This window comes from Lolium rigidum, chromosome 1 (genome assembly GCF_022539505.1).
Source record: "Lolium rigidum isolate FL_2022 chromosome 1, APGP_CSIRO_Lrig_0.1, whole genome shotgun sequence".
Classification (NCBI taxonomy): Eukaryota; Viridiplantae; Streptophyta; class Magnoliopsida; order Poales; family Poaceae; genus Lolium; species Lolium rigidum.
In genome coordinates, this window is record NC_061508.1 from 65881077 (window position 1) to 65905835 (window position 24759).

The window sequence follows — 24759 nt, forward strand, 5'->3', positions numbered from 1 at the left end:
AGACGCCGGCGTCGGGAAGAAAGCGCGGGAAGAGGCGAGAAGAGGCGGGAAGAAAGCGCGGGAACACGCGGTGGTGTGCGAACGCCGGCGACGCGTGGAGGCTGCGCATCACCGACGAGACGTCTCGCCTGCCCCTCCGTCGCCATTAAGGCAAAGATGTTGTCGTGTGTCACTACGCGCGAACAACTTCCGCCGCGAGGTAGGCGACGGTTAGGTCCAAACTTGAATGAGTCGCTGACGCGTCGGCCCCGCCACTCCCCGCCTCGCTTTTCGTTATGTCCGGCATGGCCGGAGCGTCCCCTGTGGGGCGGGGACGGGCTCGGGGCGCCGGACGCCTTATCGGGCCGCGCCGGACAAAATCGGCTTTGGAGGACTCGTCTGGGAACGTTTTTTTGTCCGGCGCGCCCCTAATTCCTTTGGGGGACGGTTTGGGGGACACGACTGGAGATGCTCTTATGTAATTGCAATGAGATAAGCATAAATATATTTCTGCTAAAACAAAAAAGCACACTCAAAAATAAAAGAAGAAAAGAAAAGAGAAAAAAAGCGCACGCTCACCGCACGTGAGTGGCCTCACCTTCCTTCCCTGCCAGCAGCCTTCCTCCTCCGATCTGCACGACAACTCCAACTTTCCATCATTAAACTAAACTAAGAGAGCTCGCAATCAATCGCTAAACCCACTCCGATCACACCACCACTCTCTCTGCTCGCTCCCTTCCTTCCCACCCACGCAGCTGGGGCTCGCTCGATTCCCACTCCCACCAAACCCGAGATCCAAATCCGCCGCTGCGGATGACGGAGGCGCCGCTGCTCCCGCCGCCGGCAGCGGCGAGCTCGCCGGCCGCCTCCGCGCTGCTGCGGGCCAGGCGGCGGCGCAGGCCGTGGCGCCGCCCGCGCGGGCTGCTCTGCTGGGCCGCCCTCGTAGCCTTCTTCTTCCTCATGAACTGGTGGATGTTCTCCCGCCTCCAGGACCCCGCCGCGCGCCCGCGCTTCCGCCTCCGCCGCCACCCGCCGTCCCCGGCCAACTCCTCGCTCTCCACCCTGGTAAATGCCGGTGCTTCTCTTTGTGTGGTAGATGCGTGCTTCGTGGCATTCATCAGATTAGGGAGCTGGAATTATGCCATTGCGGGGGTGAAAGCTTAAACTCGTTGCTCGTCTCCACAAAGCTCGAGAATAGCTGATTTTAGTCTGTTGCAGCGCTAGCTAGTGATTCATATGCTTCCAAGTCAAAGTTCTGCTCGCCAATAGAAAGTTTGTAATTTCATATCAACTGTGACAAGATTACAATAACTTGCTTTAGGACTACTGAGCCCTGAAATGTGCCCTCTTAAGGTCATGAGTATATCTGTGGAAGGACGAGAGCATTTCCGGAAATGTTTCCTCCATGCCAGAAAAATTCAAATCTTTATTCAATCCACACATTGACAAGGAATAAAAAAAAAATCATGCTGTCAACAGAATCTATGCGCTACTTATTCAAAGCCAATTTTGAATTAGACACTTTCCATAACATGATTTGCCTTTCTTACTATCATTGTGTTGTCGAATTCGGATTTGAATCAATTTATTTATATGTTATTGTAGATGCATGCTCTATTAATGTCGATTTTTTCCCAACTGTTTTTAACGACCTTTAGAAGAACTTTCTGGGATTTTGGAGTATAGGGAGTACTCTAATGCCTGGAGTAGTGTATACAAGTTCCTCATTTCAGTTACTGTCATAGATTTGTATTTTAAGATAATGTCATTCTGGAAGGACATATAAGGTACATCTTGTTTGAGGGAATAAATTTTTTTTTTGTAAAGAAGATAAATATGTACTCTGTTGGATATAGTACCGCATCTCTGAGGAATGACTTTTACTGCTCTAATGTTTCAAGGAAGAGGTGCGTGCTGCTGACAAAGGGAAGATGCCTCATAAGGTCATGCTCACCCGCCTGCTTGCTTTAGCAGCCCATGCATTGGCAGAGGTAGTGTTCATAAATGCAAATGTCTGTTATTTGCATCTTCACAAAAGCTTGTTGTTTGTAATGTATAATGTTAATTACCTAGGCAGAGAGTAGGCCGGAACCCAAAGACTTGTGGAAAGAGCCGATAAATGCTACTTTGTGGAGACCTTGCTCTGACCAAAGGGATTCAGAAGTATCAGGTAGAATCAGTTTGTCAGTTAAGCTTCACTGTTGTTGTTTTACAATTACACACACTAGTATCGATTTTCTGTATTTACACCCATTTTTTATTGTTCTGTTGTTTTATTATACCTCCTTTTTGATAATTGCAGAGGGAGTCAATGGTTACATCATCATCAGTGCAAATGGCGGAATAAACCAGCAAAGGGTAGCGGTGAGTAGTTTTGACTAATGTGTAACATCAGGTGTGTTATATTTATTCCTTGATGCTTCTGTGTACTATCAGGAGAAGATTCTGTTCTTTTTTCTGTTCCTTGATGAAAGCATGGTCATTTATTTAAATTCTAACATTCTCTGGTTGATTCATTAGATGAATAATGACAATCAGTATCATACTACCGTCATTCAGTTCAGAGGCTCATATATTTAATGCATATATTTTCCAGCTAAGTAATCAGTTATGATTTATGACCTATGCAGAGAGTACAGTAAGGTTCTGTACTTATATTTTTTTTTATAAAAAAGGTTTTACATAAATACTATGTCAGAGCTTGTCCAATGATGGCAAACATTCTTATTGGCATAAATCCCAAATCCAAGGCTTTTAATTGACAGTGATTTGGGGCAAGAGGATTCTAATGCTAATACTAGAACATGTTTGTATCTTATGTGATTTGGAACGACGCTGGCATAATTTAATCAAATTTCTTGAAGTGAATTGCAGATAAAGTTTAGATATTTTTGAATTGCTATTCAAACTTATTTCATTAATTTAATTGCATTTCATTTTATCTTTTAACAGATCTGTAATGCTGTTACTGTTTCCCGATTGCTCAATGCAACTCTTGTCATTCCCAAATTCTTGTATAGTAATGTTTGGCTGGACAAAAGGTATATATCTTGGTCTTGTGTGTTGATAGATTGTTCAGTGATTGAATAATTCTATTATGTCCTAAAATGACAAATTAAATTCAATATCTTAGCCAGTTTGGAGATATATATCAGGAGGATTATTTTATCAAATATTTGAAATCTGATATTCGGATTGTGAAGGAGCTTCCTTTGGAGTTGCAATCATTAGACTTGGAGGCGATCGGTAGCCTTGTAAGTAATCTAAATTTTGGTGGAAGGTCTAGAAAGATGGAAAAAGGGTTTTGGTACTCATCTTTTATTGCCCAACTCTCTTATTCTTCTGCAGGTCAATGATACAGATGTCATGAAAGAGGCAAAGCCAAGTATATATGTAAAAAAGATACTACCAATTTTACTGAAGAATAGAGTTGTCCACTTTGTGGGATTTGGTAATCGTTTATCTTTTGACCCAATACCTTTTGAACTTCAGGTATTTTCATTTTCTATTGATTGCTTCTATTTACCTGTAAAGCCACGTGCATGTGAAATTCTTTGAGTTATCTTCAAACTTTGTTACTCTAGCTTGCATAAATACCGGTAGTGGGCAGTGTATTTGGTAGGGGCTAGGGTTCTACCGGGTCTAGGGCGGAGGTTGTAAGGGTGGAAGTGAGGGCGGAGAGGTTGGAGGACTCGGCGGCGGCGGCTGGGCGCCGTCGCGGAGGAAGGAGGCGGCGGCTAGGGTTGGGTGCGGCTGGGCGCAGGGGGTCTCCCGTCTCCCTTCAGGAGACGAGACAGTATGATACTGAATATTTGTCTGATTAATCACGAAGGGTACATGTGTTTATATAGGAGGACGGCCTCCTCTAAACCCTAATTTACTTGGACTAAGCCCCTAATTTACTTGGGCTAAGCCCACAACTAGCCACTAGTGGGCTTCTTGCGTGAATAGGTCATACCGACCATAACATCTCTCCCCGCCTTCTCAAACAGCTCGTCCTCGAGCTGAACTTCTGGAAACTGCTGGCGGAGATCTTCAAGCTTCTCCCAAGTCGCCTCGTCCTTTGGCATGCCTGTCCAATGCACCAAGACGTGCCAAACACCACGTCGCTGCTGGGCCTTCATTACGCGAGCCACACTCGCCGGGCGAGGCTCGAGACGCCCATCCGAAGTAGGTGGAAGAGCTGGTGGTGCAGACGGAGGGTCGCCACGGTAGGCCTTCAGGAGGCCGACGTTGAAGACGTCGTGGAGGCGCGAGCCCGCGGGCAGCTCAAGACGGTAGGTGAGCGTGCCGATGCGCTCTAGCACACGGAAGGGACCGGCGTAAAGAGGTCCCAACTTGCGCCTGGAGCGCGGGTCCAAGGACTGGGTCGTCCGGTGAAGAAGGCGTAGCCAGACCCAGTCGCCCACCGCAAACTCCGCCTCGCGATGGTGTGCATCATAGTACCTCTCGGCCAGCCGCCGAGCCCGAAGAAGTCGGCCGGCGCGCCTCGGCCGATATCTCGTCGCGGGTACGCGAGCGGGTCATCCGCCGTCTCGGTACGTGCCGTGCCGGGCGCATAGGGAAGCATCGCCGGCGGTGGCCTCCCGTAGACCACCTCAAAGGGAGTGGCGTGCGGCACGGAGTGGTTGGACGTGTTGTAGCGATACTCGGCCCACGCCGCCCGGTCCACCCAAGCTCGTGGACGATCCCCGGTGATGCGCCGCGAGTACATGGCGATGATCTTGTTGACGACCTCGGACTGGCCGTCCGTCCGAGGATGAAACGCCGTGCTCATGCGGAGCTTCACGGCCGCCAACCCAAAGAGGTCCCTCCGGGACGTGACCCGTGAACACGGGATCACGATCACCGACGATGGAGGATGGAAACCCGTGGAGGCGAACGATGCCGTCGAAGAAGGCGCGTGCCACGGACGCCTGCCAGTATAGGGATGGCCGAGGGCGATGAAGTGCGCGTACTTGGAGAAGCGGTCGACCACCGTGAGGATGACGGACTTGCCGCCAACCTTCGGCAGCCCCTCGATGAAGTCCATGGAGATGTCCGCCCACACCGGGACGGCACGTCCGGTGGGCTGCGGTAAGCCCGCCGGACGGAGCGTCTCCGTCTTGTTCCGCCGGCATGTGACACACGCCCGCACCCGGTCTCGCACCGGGCGCCATCCCCTGGAATGTAAAAATCAGCGCGGAGACGGTGCGGGGTCTTCCGGACGCCCTCGTGACTGCGGAATGCGCCAAGGACAAGGCCCGGTGGCGCAGGTCTCCATGATCCGACACGAAGATGCGGCGCCCATGGAGGAGTAGTCCCTCGTCCGGGCGCCATGGCGCGGCCAGCTCGCCGTCGGCCGAGCACCGGCGCAGCTGCTGCGCATCCGCAGCCTCGGCAGTAGCGCGGCGAACCTCGTCGATGAAGGCGAAAGATGGCCCGGAGTGCATGCAGAGTGCTGCACCGACCGTGGGCGCGTCGTCAACGTCGCGGCGGGACAGGGCGTCGGCGACTGTGTTGAGGCGGCCGGGGCGGTACTCGACGGTGAAGTCGAAGCCGAAGAGGCTGATCCAGCAAGAACTTCAGGCTGTAGTGGTCCGTGCGCACACGGAACGTCCGGCCCCAAAGATACGCCCGCCAGTGGCGCGCCGCCTGGACCAGCCCGATCAGCTCGCGCTCATATGCGGCGAGCTTGTGGTGGCGCGCGCCGAAGGGGCGACTGAAGAAAGCGAGTGGCCCCTCGCCCCGGTGAAGGACGGCGCCGAAGCCGATGCCGAGGCGTCGCGATCCACCACGAACGGCTCGTCGAAGTCCGGCATCCGAAGAACGGGGCCCGTCGTGAGTGCTCTGCCGCGGGCGGCGAAGGCCGTGGCCGCCTCCTCGTCCCGGGAGAAGGCGTCGCGGCGAAGCGGGCGCGTGAGAGGCGCGGCGATGAGGCCGAAGTCCTGGATGTACCGCCGGTAGTATCCTCGCGAGGCCCAAAAATCCGCGAAGAGCTCGTGGCGGCCGGGGCGTCGGCCGGGCGGCGACGGCGGCGACCTTGTCCGCGTCCATCGCGACACCGTCGGCGGAGATGACGTGGCCCAAGTACGCGACGGAGGTCGTGCCAAACGAGCACTTCGAGCGCTTGAGATGAAGACGATGCGCTCGAAGCTCGTTGAAGATGATGGCCACGTGCTTGCGGGTGCTCCGCCCAGGATGCGCTCGTAGATCAAAATATCATCAAAGAAAACAAGCACAAAGCGGCGTAAGTAGGGGCTGAGCACGTCGTTCATCGGGGCCCGGAAGGTCGCCGGTGCGTTGGAGAGGCCGAACGGCATCACCAAAAACTCGTAGTGGCCATGGTGAGTGCGGAACGCCGTCTTGGCGATGTCGTCCGGTGCATGCGCACTCGATGATAGCCCGAGCGCAAGTCGAGCTTGGTGAAGAAGCGCGCGCCATGCAGCTCGTCCGGGAGCTCATCCACGACGGGGATGGGGAACTTGTCCTTGGACGTGACGGTGTTGACGGCGCGGAAGTCGATGCGAAGCGCCACGTGCCGTCGGCCTTGCGCACAAGGAGCACGGGGCGCGGAATGGCGACGTCGAAATCCGAATGATGCCACTGTGCTAGCATGACCGCCACCCGGCGCTCGAGCTCGTCCTTCACGCAGCTGGGGCATGCCGTACGGCCGCACGGCCTACGGGTGCCGTGTTCGGCGGCAGCAGGTGTATGCGGTGGTCACGGGGTCGCGAGGGAGGGAGGCCCCTGCGGCTCGTCGAAGAGGTCGCCGTGCTGCCTGCGATAAGTCGGCCGAGGAGCGGATGCGCCTCGTCAGCGCGGCGGCCATCGGGTGGAGCCGCGGGGATGTACCGAGTGCTGCCCACGCCCGTCCGGTGAACACGGCGGCTGCCCTCGCGCCGAGAAGATGAGGGACAGCACGTCGAGGTCCCACGAGATGGGGCCTAAGGTGCTCGGGAAGTCGAGGCCGAGGATGAAGTCGTAGCAGCCCAAGTCGATGCCGACGCGAGTCGATGGAGAACGGCTCGTCGCCTACGAGCACGGGAACCTGTCGCGCCACGCCCTGGCACGTAAGACGGCCCCCGTTGGCGACGGTGACGCTGTACTTCTCCGATCCCGCCGGCTGGAGAGCGAGGCGGCGCATGGCGGTGTTGGACAGGAAGTTGTGCGTGGAGCCCGTGTCCACCAGCGCAATGAGACGCTCCCCATTAATCGTCACCGGGAGCAGCATCATCTTTGCCGTCTTGATGCCCGCCATAGCATGAAGAGAGACGACGAAGGCGGACGCGTCGACCGGCGCGTAGGTCGTGACACCGGCCTCAGTGATGGTGGCGGCCGCGAGCTCGGCGGTGAGGGCCTCAACGTCGGCGTCGTCGACGGTCTCCCGAGTAGAAGAGGCGGGCGCACGTGTGGCCCGGCGCGTACTTCTCGTCGCGGTTGAAGCACAACCCCCGGCGGTGCCGCTCGAGCCGCTCCGCGGCCGCCGGCCCGCTTGAAGGGGCGAGTCGGCGCAGGGAGGCCCGCGGCGCAGCCGGCCGGCGCGCGGGCGCGGCGGGCGGCGGGCGTCGGTGCGGGTCGGAGCGCGGGACGAGCGCTGCCACGTTGCGCTTAGACCTGCTGCATGGCGATGGCGCGCTGCTCGTAGGCCCGTGCGTAGTACATGGCCGTCTGCAGGTCCGTAGGCTCGCGCATCTCGACGTCGACGCGGATGTAGTCTGGGAGGCCGCCGACGAAGAGATCGGCGCGCTGCCGCGCCGAGACTCCCGGGGCATGGCACGCGAGCGCCTGAAAGCAGTTGGCGAAGTCCTGAAAGCAGTTGGCGAAGTCCTGGACCGTGGTGGTGAAGGCGAGGCGTCCCAGCTCGGCGAGGCGGCTGCCGCGGAGGGTTGGCCCAAACCGCTGGAGGCACAGGTCGCGGAAGCGCTCCCAGGGCGGCATCCCGCCCTCGTCTTGCTCGAGGGCGTAGTACCAAGTCTGCGTGGCGCCCCGTAGGTGATAGAAGGCGATCCACGTGCGGTCGGTGCTGAGCGTCCGCTGCCCCCGAAAAAATTGCTCACACTGGTTCAGCCAGTTCAGGGGGTCGGTGGCGCCGTCGTAGGTGGCGAACTCCAGCTTGGTGAAGCGGGGCGGCTGCTGCGCCAGAGGCGTGACCCCGGAGGCGCCCTCTCGGCGGCCCGGGGTGAAGGACGTGCTCTCGGCGAAGCGGGCAGCAAACCCGCCGAGACCGCCAAAGGTGTGGGTGGGCTGCTGAACCGTCGTCCGCGCCGCAGTCTGAGTGTAGACGGGCGACGCGTCGGTCCATGTGGGGATTGGCGAGGGCGATGGCGGCCACCACGCGGGGCGGCCCTTGCTGGCGACGTAGGCGGGCGGTGTCGGGGTGGCGGACAGGGCCGGGACGGCGGCCGGTGGGGGCGGCGGGTGCTGGCCGGTTTTGATCTCCGCGAGCTCGAAGCGGATGGCGCGGAGACTGTCGGCGAGGTCCGCCAGTGTAGCGGGTAGGAGGTCGAGGCCCGTGGGGGCGGCGGCGGCGGCCTGGATGGCAGCGGCGGCGGCGGCCCCCTGGTCTCCGTCGGCGGCGGCGGCGGCCCCCTGCGGCGCGTGGGCGCCTGTCATGGCGGTGGAGGTGGCGGGGGTGGTGTTGGTTGCGGCGGCGGATGTGGCGGTGGGGCTGTTGGAGCCCATTAGACCTAGGCAATCTGATACCAAAGTGGTAGGGGCTAGGGTTCTACCGGGTCTAGGGCGGAGGTTGTAAGGGTGGAAGTGAGGGCGGAGAGGCTGGAGGACTCGGCGCCGGCGGCTGGGCGCCGTCGCGGAGGAAGGAGGCGGCGGCTAGGGTTAGGTGCGGCTGGGCGCAGGGGGTCTCCCGTCTCCCTTCAGGAGACGAGACAGTATGATACTGAATATTTGTCTGATTAATCACGAAAGGTTCATGTGTTGTGTTTATATAGGAGGACGGCCTCCTCTAAACCCTAATTTACTTGGGCTAAGCCCCTAATTTACTTGGGCTAAGCCCACAACTAGCCACTAGTGGGCTTCTTGCGTGTATAGGTCAGTATTATGACTAGAGGCATACCACCTACTTGAGCTATGATATGAGTTGAAACTTGAAACTCATGTATGGACTGAGATATTATAGAAGCTATAACTATTCCTGTCAAAAAGAAGAAGGAGAAGCTATAACTATTCCTGTCAAAAAGAAGAAGAAGAAGCTATAACTATGTTGTTTGCTAGGTTTCTTGTTGCTCTGTTGCCGATTTAGCTACACATATACAAGAAACATCTATAATGCATTAGAATTTCACTATGTTGCTAAGAAAATAATAATTCAAAAGCATGTTCTGACTATGTATGCTTACTGTTTTACAGAGACTGCGATGCAGATGTAACTTCCATGCTCTTCGGTTCGTACATAAAATACAGGAAACTGGTGCATTACTTGTAAAGAGACTGCATGGTCACATGCCCCATTTGTCACCTTTGGAAGATAATCTCTTAGGTCACTTTGCTAGTAAATCCATCCCCGCTGGGAACAGGAATGAGTCCTCCAAATATCTTGCTGTTCATCTCAGATTTGAGATTGATATGGTTGCATACTCATTGTGTTACTTTGGTGGTGGTAAAGACGAGGAAGAGGAACTAGAGATGTACCGTCAAATCCACTTTCCTGCACTGACTGAACTTAAGAAGGCAACAAAGTATGTTTTCCATCCAGTTTTTTTTTTCATGCTCCTTGGGTATTCATGACTGTGAAATGGACAGATGTTCTATGCCAAACCAATAGGCCATCCAATCAAATTTATTGTTCATTTTAGAAAAAGTATTTATTTCTGAAAGTCCAACTACTCTTTCAGGTTGCCCTCAGCTGCTTTCTTGCGATCTGAAGGCAAATGCCCCCTTGCACCTGAAGAGGCTGTGCTTATGCTTGCTGCTATTGGTTTCAAGCGCCGCACTAGTATATACATTGCAGGTGCTGAAATTTATGGTGGGAGGCATAGGCTGGACGCCATAAGTCGTCTGTATCCTGCTTTAGTAACTAAAGAAACACTTCTCTCTCCATCGGAGCTTGAACCGTTCAGGAACTTCTCATCACAGGTAACTCTTATAAGATATTTATTTTGATTCCGTATAGGTAGAAAAGAAGCAAACACATTGTCGTCGGACATGAATATAAATTATATATTAGTAAACATGCTTGTTGAAGGTGTCAAATTCAGATGGGTATGAACTACAGAACATCATGAGAAAAAAAAGTGTTTCTTATATTTACCCTACTATTTGATAAAAATGAATACAAGATTGAATGCGCAACACTAGACATGCTCTAATTTTATGTGCTCCGCTCTGAAGGTGACTCATGTGGGCACGAAACTATTTGAGAGAATAGCCACAATACCATTAGTCAAAACCAAACTTGCCAAAATAGCACCGGAAAAACCACACTTGCCAAAATACCACACAGTTTCGGTTTCTTGTGCCAAAATACCATTATGCACCAACTCAGACAAACACCCACAAAAAAAGACTTACATGACCTTGCCTCTTCAGACATGGTCAGCAACATTTTCAGCACCAGATCGTGTATTCCAGAAGCATTTGGACAACATCAGTTCAATAACATTGAGCACCATTTGACATCTATTTCTACACTAAAATCGTCCATCAATTCACGCTGAAACACACAAACAGCAAAATCTGAATTTTCTGGGCGCAGTCTACGAATAACAGTACTCTGTAACCTAAGAGGGTAAGAGAAGGCTGAGAAGAAGCAATACCGTAGAGGATGCAGCAAAGGAGCGTCGGGCAGAGCTGGGAGGGGCGGGGAGAGTCGCGCGCCGGACGAGCACGGGAGGGCGCGGCGGAGGGCGCATTTCCTCGCGTCGCCTGCAGGTCGCCTTGCCGTGCCCTGCGTCGGGCTTAGCCACGACGGGATCGTGTGCCAAGAAGGAGAGAACTGCCAGCGGCGCTAGGCTGAAGCGGTCGGGCACAGGAGTGGAGCTGAGTGAGGGATTCAGAGGGGAGAGAGCCACGGCCGGCGCTGGGATTGAGCTGTCAGGCGCGCTGCCATGGTCGGCCGTGAGAAGGAGACTGGAGAATTTTGGTCTGCTCCGGTCGGCCATGAGAAGGAGCTGATCTTTTTTTGCTTGGTCTAGATGAGGGTAATTTGGGCATTCCAAATAAACTGACAACTACCACTCAGTTTGACTAACGTAATAACCTTGACAACTCACGGTAGTGGCATTGTGGCATCAAAAACCTAAACGGCAGTGGTATTTTGGCAAGTGTGATTTTTCCGGTGCTATTTTGATAAGTTCGATTTTGACTAATGGTATTGTGTCTATTCTCTCAAAGTATTTTGTTATGTACTTATATTTATTTATTGTCAGCTCCGTTCTAAGATGACTCATTTGAGAAACACAAGTTCCAAGTTTGAACTAGTAGAGTAGCATACGTGACAAGGAAATATCAGAATTTGTGTTATACTTCCTCCGTTCCAAAATGTAAGCCTATTTAGAAAGTTAATTCTTTTTAGAAAGCTAAATTAGCTTTCTAAACAGGCTTACATTTTGGAATGAAGGTAATATTTGAGAAATTCGGATTTTACTTCACAGAATAATTTCAATTTTGCTCTTGCCATTTGCAGTTGGCAGCTCTGGACTTTATTGCATGTGCATCAGCCGATGCATTTGCTATGACTGACCCAGGCAGCCAGTTTTCTTCTCTCGTTCAAGGATACCGTATGTACTATGGTGGTGGGGACCTTCCCACAATAAGACCAAACAAGCGGCGCCTAGCCAGCATACTTGTGAAGAACGCCACAATAGAGTGGAAGGAATTTGAAACTAGAGTAAAGAAACTCATACAACAAACTAAGCAAGTCCATGAGAGGCCAGTTGCAAGAAGCGTATTTAGACATCCACGTTGTCCAGAGTGTATGTGCAGATCAGATAGTTGAAATCTTTTCATAGTTTCTTGTGCCTACAGCAGTATTATGCAGCTAAAGCTTATTTTTGGCGCTTTGGCTGATACACATGGCTTGCCCCGGAAGTACTGTGGGAATCAACTTAGGAAATGGGGTGGCTGAGTTCTCACTTGAGATGAACAACAACTGTGCATTCATTAGCCGATCGCCCTTGTCAGCTTGATATCATCTTGGATTTGGATTCTCTGGCAGATTGTTGCCTCCTGTGTGATGGGAGTAGATCAAGAACTAAAATTTTGCAGCCAAACAACGGTGTTTTTTCCAAGAAAATGCAAAGGTCCTTTGCGTGATAGGTCTCAGTAGGGAAAACCATTGCGGCTGAAAGTACATTACCTGTATCTGACCAAAGGAAAACCAACTACATTATTTCTGCTATGACTTCAGGGTTAATCTACCATTTGACAAGTCAGGCTTCTAGCTTTCTGCATTGGGGTTGCCATATCTATTGTGGTTTCGGCCGCCATTTGGTGAATCATATTCTGAAATGTCAACTTGATGCAATTTTGCTCACGTTCTTCCTCAGATGAGTAGTGCTGTGTTATAGGAGCCGTACATACTTTGTAAATTGTAACTTTTGTACCGAAGAACAAACTTACAATTACAACGAGGGCAAGGCTATCCTTTTTGTGTGTGTGTGTGAATGTTGTATCATCCAAAGGCAGACTTGCAGAGTTATGAGTCATGCTTGTTTCTCTTTTAGAATTTCCTTAACAGATGATGGTGGCAAAAACACTGTTGAAATTTCTGACCATTCTATCCGATCTACTTACCAGCCCTTATTCTTCTGTTTCTAACTTGTACATCTGCATCTCCAATTTGATATGTTCAACGATTGTCTGAATTGCAGCCTAGCAGAATTCTTGATGCATACTACTTTGTGATTTCCATCTAACTAAGGGTGCATTTGGTTTGTCGGATTCTGAAAACCGTAGCAGAACTTAGCATTTGGTCCTCAGGAATCTTAACAGACACAATCAAATCCAAGTCAAACCACATGAAATGGTACAATTAGACTGCTATTATGCTGCTAAAGTCTTCGATCTTGTACTTAGCGCGTAAAGATTCTTAAAGGGGGTCAAGTGAATGTTTTTCTGGGGTGCATTCTTTTGAACCAAAGGGACGAATAGTGGCATGAAAGGAAACAGTCAATCATCTTATAAATAGTAGAAATTCATATCTCAGCAGTTGATCTCTCTATTATGGCAATCAATTTCTCGTTGGAGGGAGGTGTTGAGCGGGAGATGGAAAATAATTTTATAAGACCTAATCCACAAATTTGAGACCTGGTCCACAAGTTTACCCCGGTAGACCAACTCTACAAAGAAAAACGTAGGATTTTTTACTTCCTCTGTCTTGGGAAAGTTGTCCAAAATTTGTCAGATTCGAATGTACCTAGACACTAAAGCATCTATATATATCTAAATTTTGATAAACAAATTCGATGGGACAGTGGGAGTATTTTGGATCTAAATTGCCACACATGCCACGCGTCAATGGCTGAAGGTGGTCCATAAAGATAAATGGGAGATAAATTCATGGACCAGGTCCTGTAAAATTATTTTCCGCTGGACATCCAGGCGAACAAATTCCAGCGAAGTACTCAGTAGAAATTCATATATGAGCAGTAGATCTCTCTCTTATTCGCAATCAATTTTTCATTTTTTTTGTTTCAGGAAGTGTGGGTTGCATCTGGGTTCAAAATTTGTGTGCGCCCGGTCGTTAGGGCATCTCCAGCGGCGCGACGCAAATCAGTGTCCGCGAGGCGTCCGTTTATGTCGCGCGACGGACGCGAAAAAGACCGTTTTTGTCCGCGTGTCCGTTTGCGCTTGGGGGTGCCTCCAGCGGCCCGAAGCATTTCCGCGTCGGCATGAAATATGAAGTTTGAAAACAACAAAATAAAGAGATTCAACTAAGTCATAGTCCTTATTACATTCAAATTTTAAAAAGTCTACATGAAAATAAGATGGTATTCCTCTAGGCATGGTCTTCATGGCCAGTCAATGCCCACTGAGCCGTTTGCGCACATTCTCGTCGGTGATTTCAACATTCATATGCAGATAGTTCTCCCAAGATAAAGCCCGAGGGAGTGGCACAACTAGCTCACCTTGAAAGTTCCAGTGGTTCTCATTGCGGCCATCAGGACGCTCGTTCTCAACTATCATGTTGTGCATGATCACGCAACATGTCATCACCTCATGCATGGTCTTCAGCGACCATGTTTGATGAGGACATCCCTACCTCACTACTACCTCCGTCATTAACAAATGAAGATGAACCTGCTGTGAAGCTCAAGTCCAATGAAGTTCGGATTGGACCAATTACAAGAGCTCGTGCGAAGCTACTTAAACAACAGGTGAACTTGTTTCTAAACGGTACTTTGATTGATGAGAACTTTATACTCGCCTAAGTCCTATTACTTATGTATCATCGGGTATCAAGAGGAGACATGCATCGCACGAGGAGAGGAGCAGCTGGACGTGAAGACGGACGTCAAGAAGGCCGTGAAGGCTGGACATGGAGCTGGACATGAAGATATCTCATGGACGCGCGAGGGAGGAGCGGGAGGAATGCGCGAGAGGAGAAGAAGAAGTCCAGGCCGGTCCAGAACCCGGTCAGACCGGCCCCCAGACCGGCCAGCCCGGTCCCTGGCCCGGTCGACCGGTCGTAAACCGGCCACCAACCGGAGGAGAATTATCGTACCGGGGCAGACCGGAAACTCGCAGCTTCCCGGTTTCCGACCGGTTGACCGGACCCCAACCGGACCGGCCGGTCCGAACCCGGTCCGACCGGACCACGGACCGGACAGCCCGGTCCACGGCCCGGTCGACCGGATCCCGGACCGGACCGGTCCGAGTCTGTCTCGACCGGATCTATTCCGGGTCGGTTATTTTTGTATCTTTTCGACCGGAACTCGTCCCGGACACCTATATAAGTGCCCAGGACGCCCCCTAGTTGCTTTAGACCACGTTTAAGATAAACCCTAGTTCTTAGTTGTTTGCTCTGCAAAACTATTGAATTCCCTACACCATATTGCTTGGATATTGTGTAGATCCTGTTTAAGTCTTGTGTGATCTCGCTGTTCCATTGGGAATTAGACGGTTGCAACTTACCGCTTCGTGGTCGGCGGCTACGTGCGCAAGTGTGTGGAGTTGCGAATATCTTGCGGGGTTGAGAGCTGTTGCATCCGGCGACAGGGACCAATCGAGAGATCTCGTTGCGTCATACAAGTTATCATCCACTACATCGTCGTGTTTCTCCGCTGCCATCACCCCGTGATCATCATCACCACCGTTGCTTATCGAGAAGATCGGGCCACCCCTTATCATCTTGGTATCGGATTTCCAGTTTTCCTCGGTAAGCTATCCACAATCCACCCCATAGTTGAGTTGTGAGTGTTGTCCTATCCAGAAAAAGCCATAAAAAGTTAGGGTTAGGGTTTGCCATCGCCTTAGATTGCACTAATTTCGAGTTTTAGTTGCTTTTCGTAGTTGTTTTTGCGTACCTTTATCTTTCTTCTAGTAGAATTGTTAGGGTTTGTGTTTTCTTTTCATCTAGTTTGTCATCTAGAGTCGGTTTTGTTTACTCCGAGTCCACATAGCATACGAGTGTGTTTGTCCAAACCATAGCTACAAGCCTTTCGATATACGTGACTAGGAACTTCCCCAGAAGAGACTAGTTTTACCGCTCGACAGGCTGCTCATTAGGGTTTTGGTGCTTGGCATATCTTGTTGGCCGTGTTATCAAGGAGTTGAGTCATAAAAAAAAAAAAAAAAAAGAGAAAATTGAAAAGAAGCAAAAAGAGCTACATAGCTGCGTGTGTTATACAAAAAGAAAAGTGTCGTGCTAGTTGAATCAAGTGAAAGGCCTAAGTTTTCTTTACTGCACCTGTAGTTGAGCAATCTTGTGCCTGTCTCGTTGAGCTTTGCTAGCGTCTCTCTTGTGCATTGCAACCTTTCCACATATAGTTGCATTGCCCCATTATATCGCCTTGTGTGAGTATCATTGGTTGTCTACGGTCAGCGCTAGAGCTTGTTATTGGTGCAAATAGGTAGCCTACCTACAGCCCCACATATATCCTGCTTTGTCGTGTGATTGTTCTTATACCCTTGATATTCGCTTCGCTACATCCGTGCACTAGTTGTTACTACAAGTGGTAAGCAACACTAATTTACTTTGGAACGGTAAGATTTCCTTTTCTTATCCGTTTTGAGTGAGTTGTGAGAGTACCACCATATATTTTTGATTTAGTGCACTAACCTACTAATCATGTCTGCTAGTGATACTAAGATTGTTAATCAGGAAAACAAGAATTCGGCGAGATATCATCACATGGAGGGAGTATGAAGCTCTTCGTAACGAGATGCGACGTGAATTCCGCACTACGGATGATGAGCTTAAGGGTACAGTTGACGAGATCAAACAGACGTTGGATGCTACTAATGTCACCGTCACTGGTTTGGCTGATCAAATGACTGATATACAGCGCAATCTTGCCGATATGCGCCTCGCTATTGAGAATTTGACTGCACAACAACAACAAGACGATGATGAAGACCCTGAGCTTGAAGATGACGTACACAATGCTCGTGGTTCGCCTCGTGGTCATCGTCCGCGTGGTTGGGCTCCACTTGGCCGTAATGGTCGTGGGCAAGATGAAGAAGACGGCTTGGGTAAGCCCAAATTTTCCATACCCAAGTTTGAAGGAGGAGCTGATGTTGAAGAATATCTCACTTGGGAGCTCAAGATTGAGAAGTTATGGAGCTTACATCCCAACTACTCTGAAGATAAGAAGATCAAGCTTGCTTCTTCTGAATTTGATGGTTATGCATTGCGTTGGTGGGATTCTTTGATTCGTAACCGCGACGAAGATGGTGCACAACCTATCCGTACATGGCGTGCGATGAAGGAGGTTATGACTTCTCGTTTTGTGCCTACAAATTACATGCGGAATATATTTGATAAGCTAACACTATTGAGGCAAGGTGTGAAGACTCGTTGATGAATACTACATGGAGATGGAGATGCTTATGCAGCGTGGTCGTGTCCGTGAGTCTCTAGAGATGACAATGCAGCGTTTTCTCAATGGATTGAAGTATGACGTTAAAGGCATTGTTCGTCATTACACCTACACCGATATGAATCAATTGTTACATCATGCAAGAGAAGCTGAATCACGGTTGGTCGAAGAAGCAAAGGTTAAAGGACGTGCTACGGGAGCTGGGCGTTTTACACCCCGCGCGCCCTCTACGGCGCCGGCACCGTCAACGCGCTCCGTTCCTTACTCTACTCCGCCTAGTAAACCGGTCTCCAATGTATCTAATGCAAAGAAGTCCGAATCTGCGGCAAGTACGAGTGGTTCTGGTGTGTCTACACCGCGCAACCGCGATATGCTTTGTCATACATGTGGTGGCAAGGGTCACTTCAAGAGAGATTGTCCTAACCGCAAAGTCATGTTTATCAATGAGGACAATGAGTATGAGACTGGGAGATGATGTTGATCCAAATGCTCCAGACGATGATGCCTATGACACTGATGGTGAAGATGCATATCCTTCTGATGCTCGTACCATTGTTGTGTCGCAGCGTGCTCTTAATGTGTTGCCTAGTGCATCTCTCAGCGTTGCAATTTGTTCCAAACCAAAGCTTTGGTTGGTCCTGACAAGGCTTGCAAGGTCATTATTGATGGCGGGAGTTGCCGCAATTTAGCAAGCAAAGAGTTATGTACCAAGCTGAAGTTGAAGTACCTACCGCACCCGCATCCATATTATATTCAAGTGGTTGAGCGACAATGGTGAGATGAAGGTAAACCATATGGTGCGTGTTGAGTTTGAGATTGGACCGTATAAGGATTGCATTGATTTTGATGTGGTTCCTATGACGGTTTGTCACCTCTTATTGGGTCGGCCTTGGCTCTATGACCGTTCCGTGCAACACAATGGCCGAGCCAATACATATCACTTGGAGTACAAGGGCAAGAAAATTAACTTACAGCCTATGTCACCACAACAGATTGTCAATGAGTCTCGTCAGAAGATTGAAGTGAATTTGGAGGATGCATCCATAGATAGGCGAGAGAATTGTAATGCCGTGAGTGATATAACGAAAAGTGAGAGAGTGAATTCCTTAGTCTCATTAGCCACCAAAGAAGACATGAGAGAATTTAGTGAGGATCCTACGGCCATGCCTCTTGTGCTTTTGTACAGGGGTACGGTTTTGGTTTCTAACGACATGACCCCTCTTCCTCTTGGTGTTTCTAGTGTTTTGCAGGAATTCGGCGACGTGTTTCCGGAGGAGGTACCCGCAGGACTACCACCATTGCGAGGTATTGAGCATCAAATTGACTTGATTCCCGGAGCATCGCTGCCCAATAGGGCGCCATATCGCACTAATCCCGAAGAGACGAAGGAGATACGGAAGCAAGTACAAGCGCTACTCGACAAAGGTTATATCCGCATAAGCCTTAGTCCTTGTGCTGTTCCTCGTTATTCTAGTTCCTAAGAAAGATGGTACTTGGCGTATGTGCGTAGATTGTAGAGCTATAAACAACATTACTATTCGATATCGTCATCCTATTCCCCGTTTAGAGGATATGCTAGATGAATTGAGTGGTGCTCGCTGTGTTCTCTAAAATTGATTTGCGTAGTGGTTATCATCAAATTAGGATGAAAGAAGGGGATGAGTGGAAAACCGCCTTTAAAACAAAATTTGGTTTATATGAGTGGTTAGTAATGCCTTTTGGGTTAACTAATGCACCTAGCACTTTCATGAGACTAATGAACCATGTTTTGCGTGAATTTATTGGCAAATTTGTGGTTGTATACTTTGATGACATATTAATCTACAGCCGCAATGAATCTGATCATACTATACATATTCGACATGTTTTGCAAGTGTTGCGTGATAATAAACTCTATGGTAATCTTGAGAAGTGCACATTTTGCAAAGATAAGGTCATATTTCCGGGTTATGTTGTCTCTAAGCATGGAGTAGAAGTAGATGTGTCTAAAATTGAAGCTATTCAAAATTGGCCTACTCCCATGAATGTGAGTCAAGTTAGAAGTTTTCATGGTCTAGCTGGGTTTTATCGCCGTTTTGTGCCCAATTTTTCTACTATTGCTGCGCCTTTGAATGAATTAACTAAAAAGGGTGTTGTCTTTGAGTGGGGCGTTGCCCAAGATCATGCTTTTGATGAACTGAAACGATTGTTAACTTCTGCACCGTTGCTTGCACTTCCTGACAATAAGCAATTTGAGATTGAATGTGATGCTAGTGGTATTGGAATTGGTGGTGTGTTGATGCAAGAGGGTCGCCCAATTGCATATTTTTCTGAGAAACTTTCTGGTGCTAAGTTGAACTATCCTATATATGATAAAGAATTGTATGCTTTAATTAGAGTTCTTGAGGTTTGGCAACATTATTTGTGGCCAAAAGAATTTATCATACATTCCGATCATGAAGCTTTAAAATACCCGAAAGCCCAATCTACTTTGCATAAGCGTCTTGCTAAGTGGGTTGAGTTCATTGAGTCTTTTCCATACATTATTAAACATAAGAAGGGAAAAGATAACATTGTTGTCGATGCTCTATCTAGGAAGAATATGCTATTAACTCAACTTGATGTTAAAATTCCTGGTTTAGAGATACTATGTGATTTGTATGCCATTGATCATGATTTTGCTGAACCATATCGCTTATGTGCTCTTGGTAAAGCATGGGAAAAATATCACATACATGATGGGTTCTTGTTTCGAGCTAACAAACTATGTGTTCCAGAATCGTCTGTGCGTTTGCTCTTATTGCAGGAATCACATGCTGGAGGTTTGATGGGTCACTTTGGGCGTGAGAAGACGCTACTCATGCTCGCTGATCATTTTTATTGGCCAAAGATGAGGCGGGACGTGGACGGGTATGTGAAGAGGTGCATTACTTGCAACAAGTCCAAGTCCAAGCTGAAGCCTCACGGTTTGTATACTCCGTTACCGGCACCTACTACACCTTGGGAAGATATTAGTATGGATTTTGTGTTGGGTTTGCCGCGTACTAAAAGGGGCCATGATTCTATATTTGTGGTAGTGGACAGATTTTCTAAGATGTCACACTTTATTGCTCGCCACAAAAGCGACGATGCGTCGCATATTGCTAACCTGTTTTTCGGGGAGATTGTTCGACTACATGGAGTCCCGAAGACTATTGTTTCGATCGTGATGTGAAGTTCATGAGCTACTTACGGAAGACACTTTGGGGAAAGGCGGGGACAAAGCTACTGTTCAGTACTACTTGTCATCCTCAAACTGATGGTCAAACTGAGGTGGTAAATCGAACCTTGTCACAACTGTTGAGATCCATGATCAAGAAGAACCTGAAGGAGTGGGAAGAGTGTTTGCCGCATGTAGAGTTTGCTTACAACAGGGCGGTACATTCTACCACGGAGCTGTGTCCTTTTGAGGTGGTGTATGGTTTCAAACCCATTACTCCACTTGACTTGTTGCCTTTACCCATACATGAGAGAGTTAATATGGAGGCATCCAAGAGGGCGGATTTTGTGCGTAAGATCCATGTGAAGACTAAAGAGTTGATCGAGAAGAAAGGCAAGAGCAATGCTGCAAGGATGAACAAGAAGCGCAAAGAGATGTTGTTCCAGACCTGGTGATATGGTCTCGGGTACATTTTCGCAAGGATAGGTTCCCGAAGCTGCGGAAGTCTAAGTTGAAGCCTCGTGGTGCTGGTCCTTACAAAGTGCTTGCCAAGATCAATGATAATGCATACTCGATAGATCTTCCAGTTGATGAGTTTGGTGTCAGTAATTCTTTCAACGTTGCTGATTTGACACCATATGACGGAGAAGACCTTGGAGCGTCGGGGTCGACGCCTTTTGAAGGGGGGGGAGATGATGAGGACATCCCTACCTCACTACTACCTCCGTCATTAACAAATGAAGATGAACCTGTCTGTGAAGCTCAAGTCCAATGAAGTTCGGATTGGACCAATTACAAGAGCTCGTGCGAAGCTACTTAAACAACAGGTGAACTTGTTTCTAAACGGTACTTTGATTGATGAGAACTTTATACTGCCTAAGTCCTATTACTTATGTATCATCGGGTATCAAGAGGAGACATGCATCGCACGAGGAGAGGAGCAGCTGGACGTGAAGACGGACGTCAAGAAGGCCGTGAAGGCTGGACATGGAGCTGGACATGAAGATATCTCATGGACGCGCGAGGGAGGAGCGGGAGGAATGCGCGAGAGGAGAAGAAGAAGTCCGAGCCGGTCCGGAACCCGGTCGAGACCGGCCCCCGGACCGGCCAGCCCGGTCCTCGGCCCGTCGACCGGTCGTAAACCGGCCACCAACCGGAGGAGAATTATCGTACGGGGCGAGACCGGAAACTCCGCGGTTTCCGGTTTCCGACCGGTTGACCGGACCCCCAACCGGACCGGCCGGTCCAGAACCCGGTCCGACCGGACCACAGACCGGACAGCCCGGTCCACAGCCCGGTCGACCGGATCCCAGACCGGACCAGTCCGAGTCTGTCTCGACCAGATCTATTCTGGGTCGGTTATTTTTGTATCTTTTCGACCCGAACTCGTCCCGGACACCTATATAAGTGCCCAGGACGCCCCCCTAGTTGCTTTAGACCACGTTTAAGATAAACCCTAGTTCTTAGTTGTTTGCTCGCAAAACTATTGAATTCCCTACACCATATTGCTTGGATATTGTGTAGATCCTGTTTAAGTCTTGTGTGATCTGCATCGTTCCATTGGGAATTAGACGGTTGCAACTTACCGCTTCGTGGTCGGCGGCTACGTGCGCAAGTGTGTGGAGTTGCGAATATCTTGCGGGGTTGAGAGCTGTTGCATCCGGCGACGGGGACCAATCGAGAGATCTCGTTGCGTCATACAAGTTATCATCCACTACATCGTCGTGTTTCTCCGCTGCCATCACCCCGTGATCATCATCACCACCGTTGCTTACTGAGAAGATCGGGCCACCCCTTATCAATGTTCTTGCCAGGTGATGGACAATTGCCCACCGAGCTTGGAGCACACCAAATCCGCACTCCACATCTTTCATGCAAGCCTCTTGCATCTTGGCAAACCTCCTCGTCTTCTCGGAGTTTGGATTACGGACAGTTTTCACCAGTGTGGCCCAGTCAGGGTAGATGCCATCAGCAAGATAATATGGCTTGTCATATTCATTTCCATTGATCTCATAGCTCACCTGGGGAGTTTTGCCTTGCATGAGCCGGTTGAAAACGGGTGATTGGTGCAACACATTGATGTCATTGTTGGAACCGGCCATGCCAAAAAATGAATGCCAAATCCATAAATCTTGAGATATGACAGCTTCAAGAATAACAGTACGTCCCTCCGCATGCCCGCTGTACTGACCATGCCATCCAAATGGACAGTTCTTCCACTCTCAGTGCATGCAATCTATGCTGCTAATCATACCTGGGAACCCTCTAGACTCGTTGATAGACAACAGCCGCCTTGTGTCCGAACACGGCAATCACGGCTCGGTAAAACCGGTACATGGACTCAATGCAAGTGCTATCACCCATTCGAAGATACTCATCGAATATATCAGCAGCCATTCCATATGATAGCATGCGAATAGCGACGGAGCGTTTTTGGTAGGAGGTGAAGCCTAACACACCTGTTGCATCGGGCCTGCATTGGAAGTACGGGTCGTAGTCTCTGACGCCCCGGAGAATGACCAAGAATAGCTCCCTTGACATCATGTACCGGCACCGGAACATTTTTTCCTTAACACCGGATCGGTGAGGTGAAAGTAGTCCTTGTGGAGCCGGAGCTGCCCTTGCACTCTGTTGCGCGGCAGGTTTTTTGAGCGGCCCTTGACAGAGCCCGGGTGCACCGGCTCCTCATTTGAAGTGAACTCGTGGATCATGGAGGCCGCATTAGTTGCCAATGTCTGCGTCGACTTATCGGACTCCTCGTCGGAACAGGAGTCGACGACCTCGGCGTGGAACTTCTGCAACATCTGTCACATGTCCATCTGCGTGGGTACGAACCGTGGATCAATGGCCGCGCACAATAGCGCCGGAAACAGGAGAACAAACATACCGGCGCAATTGACCGAACAGGTCGTGGGCGGCGCGGAAGGGCGGCGCAACCGGCAGCGTTTGGCCCCAAAACAGCCGGCAGGTTCGCGCCCGAGCCAATCCCGAGTACGATCCTGCTTTCCCGCGCGGCGACAACCGAGCCGGACGGCGAGTACTGCGGCGCCGCGGCGGGACGTCGGCGGCTGGGGTTGGGGTGGTGGCGTCGCACTAGGGCAGCGAAGAGGGGAAAAGAAGAAAATCGAAGCGGTCGATTTCGCTGTCCCTGACTTGCAGGACCGGGTAGGAAAAAAAGGACGCTCGGCGTGACCGCGCAGCGTCTACAGAGATACAAACCGTCGATTTGTATATTTAGACTAGGTTTGTGTCGATGCGGACGGCCCAATCACGATGCGTCGCCCCGCTGGAGGAGACCCAGACGTATTTTCGGTCACGGCGGATGTAAACGATGGCTCAACGTCTATTTACATCGCGCCGCTGGAGATGCCCTTAAACCCATGTGCCGGTCCGGCCAAGGGATGCACAAGAGAAAATTGCACAAACCAGCAACTCTTGAGGTAATTGTTGCACAAACCAGTGACTCAAATATTTTGTTGCACAAACAAGTGACTCTAGGGGTAATTGGTTGCATGGAGCTCTAATTAACAATTAAACAACATGCTTGCAGAGATGACTAAAACGTTTATTAGATGGATAGGCTCCAAACGGGTTTCCCCATGAGCGGTTTTCAGCCGCGTCCCCCAAACACGTTTTTTTGTCCGGCACGGTCCGATACAGTGTCCGGCGCCCCGAGGCCGTCCCCGCTACACAGGGGACGCTCCGGGCACGCCGGACACAATGAAAAGCGAGGCGGGGAGAGGCAGGGCCGATCGAAGCGCCGCAGCTTTACCTTAATGGCAACGGAGGGGCAGGTGAGACGTCTCGTCGGTGCTGCGCAGCCTCCACGCGTTGCCGACGTTCGCAAGCCACCGCGCGTTCCCACGCTTTCTTCCCGTTGTTTCTCGCATCTTCCCGCGCCTTCCTCCTGACGCCGACGTCTATAAAAGGTCCTCCCGGCTCAATGGCAGCCATCACAGCCACCGGTATCCCTTTCTCCGCCGCCGCCCAGGAAGAACGGTGGCGGCGCTGGGCGGAGATTTGGCGTTAAGGGCCGCGGCAGCGGCGGGAGGCACTCGAGCAGTGGGTCCCGTTTGGGGGACGCGACTGGAGATGCTCTTAGAAACTAAAATCTGAATGATTTTGTATCACTAGTACAGATCCATCAATTGGAGGAGGTGCGCCCGTGGTTGGGATTTTCATTGGACCACCTCCAAAAATTCGTTCTTCAGAGTAGGTGATATAATCGACCGCTTGCACACACAGAGTTGGCTACATATACGGCTCACCTTTACACCTCCAGGACGCTCGACTTTTTATGGACGTCCCAAAGATATTGGAGTCGCTGTAAAAAAAAACCTCACCGCCTCTAAGCGGCGGTGATGACCGAATAATCCCAGGCGGCGGCGGAGGAGGCAGCGCGGCGGCCCTGGCGACGGCGGAGGAGGCGGCGCTCCTAGCGACGGCGGAGGAGGCCAACTCTATGGCCAGGACACTCCTGTGGGACTCCTCTCTGGCCGAGGCCCTCGAACGCCGCAGGCGGGACGAGATGTCCGCTCGCCGGCGTGCACGGCGCGCGGAGTGCGCGAAGCGCTCACGCTTCGACGACGGCGCCGGCCCCTCCGGCGGCCAGTAGTAAGCTGC

The 24759-nt window shown here is 50.6% G+C and overlaps 1 protein-coding gene across 1 annotated transcript; it reads left to right on the top strand.

Annotated features, from left to right (window-relative positions):
- The first annotated feature begins 792 nt into the window (after nt 1–792).
- Nucleotides 793–12576, top strand: LOC124646514 (O-fucosyltransferase 15-like). The gene is made up of 10 exons (XM_047186621.1): nt 793–1044; nt 1881–1970; nt 2053–2149; nt 2282–2343; nt 2932–3020; nt 3113–3233; nt 3328–3471; nt 9328–9656; nt 9813–10053; nt 11603–12576. The coding sequence occupies exons 1-10, from the start codon at nt 793–795 to the stop codon at nt 11912–11914; spliced, it is 1737 nt and encodes a 578-aa protein (XP_047042577.1). The 3' UTR covers nt 11915–12576.
- Nucleotides 12577–24759: the final 12183 nt, after the last annotated feature.